The sequence below is a fragment of the Echinops telfairi genome, unplaced genomic scaffold (genome assembly GCF_000313985.2).
Source record: "Echinops telfairi isolate 266 unplaced genomic scaffold, ASM31398v2 ScPeMD7_18;HRSCAF=68, whole genome shotgun sequence".
Taxonomy (NCBI): Eukaryota; Metazoa; Chordata; class Mammalia; order Afrosoricida; family Tenrecidae; genus Echinops; species Echinops telfairi.
In genome coordinates this window covers 35,537,980-35,543,665 of record NW_022103915.1, presented here as the reverse complement: position 1 = coordinate 35,543,665, position 5,686 = coordinate 35,537,980, and the positions used below count along the sequence as shown (strand labels likewise).

At 47.5% G+C, this 5,686-nt stretch overlaps 1 protein-coding gene across 4 annotated transcripts in view; it reads left to right on the top strand.

Moving 5' to 3' along the window:
- Positions 1 to 5,686, top strand: part of SMOC1 (SPARC related modular calcium binding 1) — a 176,323-nt gene that overhangs the window by 109,559 nt on the left and 61,078 nt on the right. For all 4 annotated transcript variants that reach the window (XM_045288158.1, XM_045288159.1, XM_045288157.1 and 1 more), the window contains exons 4-5: positions 2,032 to 2,131; positions 4,196 to 4,243. In XM_045288158.1, the coding sequence (XP_045144093.1) occupies positions 2,032 to 2,131; positions 4,196 to 4,243 (148 nt within the window). The remainder of the gene's footprint in view (positions 1 to 2,031; positions 2,132 to 4,195; positions 4,244 to 5,686) is intronic.

Genomic DNA, 5,686 nt, shown 5'->3' with positions numbered 1-5,686 from the left:
GAGAGAGAGAGAGAGATAAAGAGAGAGAGACCATAACATGGCCCAGCGGAAGGCAGAAGAGCAGTAAGAAAAAGAGGGCGGTGGTCTCAATCAAAGTTCTGGTTTTCAGGGCCTTCCGCTGGGAGGCATGGTCGATGGTACTGGTTGACCTCCATTGGCTGAATTAAGCCCACCTGGCCTAGATTGGGCACACCCAGGTGAACCGCCTACCTAGGTGTACGTCCTCCCTTCCTGGATTGGGCCCTGAATTGGCACATGCCCAGTGGACACCCTGGGCCCTGTTCTGCTACCTAACAGTTCAAGTCCCAACAGGTGCCTTGGCAGAAAGGCTTTGTAATCTGCTTCTGGAAAATCAGTCGTCGAAAGCTGCACGAAGCACAGCTACCCCCAAACAGACACAGCTAGCCAGCCATGGTTCAAGTGGACTCGATGGAAACTGGGTTTTTAAAGTGTGTGTGTGTGTGTGTGTGTGTGTGTGGTGAAGAATGAGGCTAGGGGAGTAGACAGGCTTCAGATCAGGGGAGGCACCAAGCACCATGCAAATGAGTCAAATTCTTTCCTAACCCCAATGGTGAATCCCTGGGGGACTTTAAGAGACGTAATGCCCTGGTTTATGCTTAGGAACTCCATGTCCTCACAGTGCAGAGGGCAGATTGGCAGAGTATGATGGAGAGGGGTGTTAAAAGGGGGTAAAAGATATTCAAAGAGGAAAGAAGACTTCATTTGAATGATGCCAAAAGTCTCATTTTTATTAAGGTTCCCAGGCACAGAGGAGGTGCTCCTAGAGGCAGAGACTTGAGGAAGAGCACACTGTGATGCAGTGAGGTGTCTAGAAATAGAACCTGCAGGTGCAAGTGACCTTGCCCTTGCCTTCACCCCATCACAGGTGACCTTGTCTCAGGAGAGCCAGGAGATCAAAAGGCCACCTGATGATATGAAAGAATGCTGGAGAAATCTAGTAACAAAGAAAAGCTGGACCATTTTTCTCTACTTGTTAGAAAAAAATCATTGATGTTATTATCGTCCTATGTGACAAGGTCATATCCACCAGCAATGTGACATGACAATTTGTACTCACCAAATTAGGTAGCTGATCAGAACGTTCTACAGTGGATAAAGGGCCGTACTGGGGGGTGGGGATGGGGGTGGGGATAATGTACTGGCATGGGTGAGAATTATCACAGAACAAACACACAGTGGACATCTGTACATCATTGTGTTAGTCTAGGTAGACTAGAGAAACAAATTCATAGACACTCATATGTATAAGAAAGAGCTTTATATACAATAGCAATTGAATATTGAGAACCTATCCCAGCCCAATCCAGATAAAGTCCATAAGTCCAATATTAGCCCATATGTCCTATACCAATCTATAAAGTCCTTTTCAGACTCACTAAACACATGCAATGACGCCGAATGCAGGAAGATCACAGGCCCATGGGTGGAAAGTGGTAGAAGCATCTCAATGCGGGCAGGGGTCTCCACATGGCGCCTCCAGCCCCCAGGGCTCTGGCTGCATCAGTTAACTCCATCTGGCTCCTCTTCAGTAAATGCCTCGCAGGGAGTGAACCTTGTTAGTAGAGCGTCTCCAAGGGAGTGAGTCTGTGTCTGGCCTTCAGTGAACTATTTATCTCCTTAGCACCTCCAAATGAGGTCATCAAGCTGTGACCTGATTGACAGGCTAAACCCCACCCCTTCGCTCTAATACTCACAATTTGACAACAGATTATATAACTACCACAATCATATACCAGGTATTATTTGTTATGAGTCTCAGGAAAGAAGCAGACAAATGTGTGTGGTTATTTATAGGTGTTTCCTAGCAAACAAATAGCCTGTGTCGACTGGCCCCTCTCCAGGAGGTCCTCTGGAGGCAGATGTTGGGGTGAGATGGAGTCAGATGTTGGGGTGAGAGGTGGCAGGGGGTCTTCTAATATATTGGTGATCCTTTGAAATGGGTGGGAGATGGCTCTTAATATCATGACCCAACACTTAGGATTCTCTTCCCTTTCCTGATCCCCTGAACAGGTGCAGTGCCATACTTACACGGGGTACTGCTGGTGTGTCACCCCTGATGGGAAACCAATCAGTGGCTCTTCTGTGCAGAACAAGACTCCTGTGTGTTCAGGTACTGTGGAAAAGGGCTGGAAGAATGAAAAGTATTGATAAGGGACCCTTGCATGGTCTCTTGCTTCTTATCTGGGTGGTAGGGGCCTTTAGTGTTTGGTGGGGGTTGTGAGCTCTTTCCCAGGTCAAGGAGGATTCCACTCAGGCACATTTGCTCTGCAATTGGTTGGGAGAAGAGAATCAAGATATGCCTATTTGTGTATGAGTGCAGTTCCCCAAGCGATGGTGCTCCTCCTGCAAGAGCAGGGATGGCATATAGAGTTTTAGCTGGTGGGCTAACTCTGGCTGCTAAGGCTTTCAGGGTATTTTTATTGAGAGAGGTTTCAAGAATACATTGGAGTTCGCTAGCAAAGATGGTCATGATCAATTAGTAATGCTTGGTATGGCCACAGCATAGGAGAGTGGTGACCTGTGTGCCATGCATTTGCCATTCCTGAGCAACATAGTATAAAGTAATGGAAATATTTTATCAAATGGCCCTTACATATGGCTGATCATTAGCAGTCCCTGGGGAATGAGAAAGAGCCTAAATATTGAGGCTCCCTACTCCCCCTTTCTGTATTCTGATCTAGTAGGTCTGGCACCAGACCTGAAGACCCCCCTTTTTTTTTCTTTAATAAAAGTGGTTCTGATTGTTAAACAAGTCAAGAAACCACTGCTTGCGGTAGCCCCTGTGGCTGGTTACCAGTAAAAATGCACTCGTTTCTATTACCAACTTTACGAGCACAGAGAAGTCATGCTCGTGGGTCACTTTTATGGAATTATGAATTATGGACACCACACTTTCCCCTTCCACTCAGAAGCTAAGGAACTCATTAGTAACTGCCTTAGTTTACCTTGTGGCCCTGCCCTCATCCCCAAAGGGACTATCCCACCCATCAATTACTACTTCACATTTCTCCATATTGGTGTGTTTGAATTTTTATCTACTTACTCCGTTTTTATTTTTAAGTGCAAAGCATAAAACATTGTGTATAAAGCTTATAAGGAATTCAAAATCCTAACCCTTTCTCTCCTTTTCTTCTTTACACGAACATGTCCATTTTCCTACGGCGGTGCAGCATATAGAAGGAGAAGTGAACAGAGAGGGCAATACGTATCTCGTTAGGAAACCAAGAGTCATAGGCCCAAAGGGAAAGTTTATTTTATTTGCAGTCTACATGAAAACTGGAAACATTAATGGAGGTTGGGGTGGAGAGGAGGAGGAGGAGGAGGAATTAGCCCTCTTTGCAAATGATCTGAAAAGCTTCATTTAGAGGAAACAGACACATTAGAGAGAAGTCACATACTCGGGATGTCCTTGAATTCTTAAAAACATATATGTAGATGAGCTTGATATGGAAGAGGGGAATAGGCACTCTTTCTTTGGTTGCGGGGAGCTGCACAGATGAACCCCTGGCGGGTGGGCTTCAGGGAGAACACAGAGGCTGCAGGGTCAGGACCACAGGATGGCGTGCCCATGGCATCTGCATGTGCAGAGCAGACTGTTTGGTCAAACGCACATGATACCCAATCCATGAGGAACACGCTGTGCCTAGAAAATTGTTTCCATGCCTCACAGGACTTTGGCCCATTCAGTACAATCGGGCCAGCGATTTTCTACTTAATGCAGATGGAAAATCGCCGATTTCCTGTCCTCACCAGCGAGAGCTGTCAATCATTGTGTTTGCAGCAAGAAGTGGTTTCTGCTCAGCTGGCCTTGCCCGCTGGAATATGGCTCCCGACAGAGAGATGGTGGGAAGTGGGAAAGATGGGGGAGGGAAGGTGTGGGGCAGCTATTATAGCACAGAATTTTGTTTAAAAAAACATTGGATTGGTCAAGACCATTTCCTGGAAACTATGGTTTCCTGCAACCGTGCTGGGGTGTCAGTGACATTGATGTTGAGCAAACCCCACTCTACAAGCATGCATGGACCAACTGTATATAATGTCCCTGGGTGTGTATACAATGCATATATACACATCACCACATGCTCATAACATCAGGCTGTGTCAACTCTTTGAAAGAAATCAGCCCCGAAGCACTCTGAATGCCCGTGTTGTTGTTTTTCCTCTCTCACCCAAGGTTCAGTCACGGACAAGCCTTTGAGCCAGGGTAACTCAGGAAGGAAAGGTGAGTACAGTTCTATGCTTTGTCTAAATGTTTGCTTCAAAAGCCAGCTCAAGCAAAAGTTCTTAGACAAAGACAAACTAGAAGGAGCGGGGTGGAAAGTCAACCTGCCCCACAGAAAGGCTTCTCCATTCTGACGCAATGTTTCCTTCCCAGAAGCCCTGGAGGTAAGTATGGCTCCTGTGGTCCTGGGACCAAGCTCCCAGAATTCCCAAGGGCAGCTGAAACCTAAAAGTGTGGTGAAAGTAGCAAATCGTGTCCATGTCTGCTCCTGGTTCTGTTGATTTGGAAACCCACCGACCTCTCCCCTCTCCCCTCCAACGAACGGATTCTCTCTCATAATTGGATTCTCTTTCATAATTGTCCCAACACATCCGGACCTTCTTCGCTAAGGCTAGGCCAGCTTCGTGGACGGGTGACCCGTGCTGTCACAGAAGGAGCTACAAGCAAAAGGGACTGTGATGGGTGTCATATTCTTCTGCCACTATTTTGTACTTTTTAATAATTGTGTCTTTGAACGAGTGTCTTATAAGGTAAGTCTGGTGGGACAATGAGGCCCTGGTGTGAGCAGAAGTCTTGCCAATGTTCCCACACCATCCCAGAGAGAGTCAGAGAGGCCTGCTCATTAATTTCCATGACATGTTGGCATGTTTCTTTATGCAGCGCAATGCTAAGGAGCTGCTAAAAGACGGCATGATGAGTCAAGGGACAGAGACCACGGAGGAAAGGAAAACGCTTTCTGTTTTAGGGCCTTTGAGGGTATCTTTGCCTGCATTTTGAACAAGGATCCCACCTTTTCATTTCTTAATGGGCACCGTGAATGCTGCAGCTGCTTCTGACTAAGGGCTGTTTAGCAGGGACGCCTACACGAGAAATCGAGGTCCCTGACTTCTGCTGACCACCATTTCTCTGGAGGTCTCCGACGGGTCACCGCTGTTACCTTCAGGCCGATGTGCATGCAGAGAACGGGTAGCTGCATGACAAACAAGGATCCGTTTCATTGTACGAAGCAAGCACTCTGGAATGGTGCACGAGAGCAGAGAGTGTGGCTGGATCACAGGCTTTCTTCTGAATCTGCACGTGCACAAAGGTCCAGGTGGAGGACTGAGCCTGAGGAGGGTCAGTGTGAGGTCCACGGACTAACCTACTCCCCTCCTCCCCTGGCCCTGGCCCCTGGCCCTGGTGCTCAGTACACAGGGGTGGAAAGAGGAGACAAAGTTATGACACACTAGAGAGAGTCTGGGGACCTGCACCCTGACTGCAGGTGCCCCAAGAAGACATGGGAGTGGAGTGTGGTGTTACCACCACACACTGGAAAACATGGGCAGCTGGGCGAGATAGACTGTGCCTCTTTCTGCAGGCCGAAATCCGTTAAATGGATGAAAAGTAGAAAGGAAATCCCTTTCCAGAGTCTTCTCAAACCAGCCAGAGTTGGCCAGAGGGTTG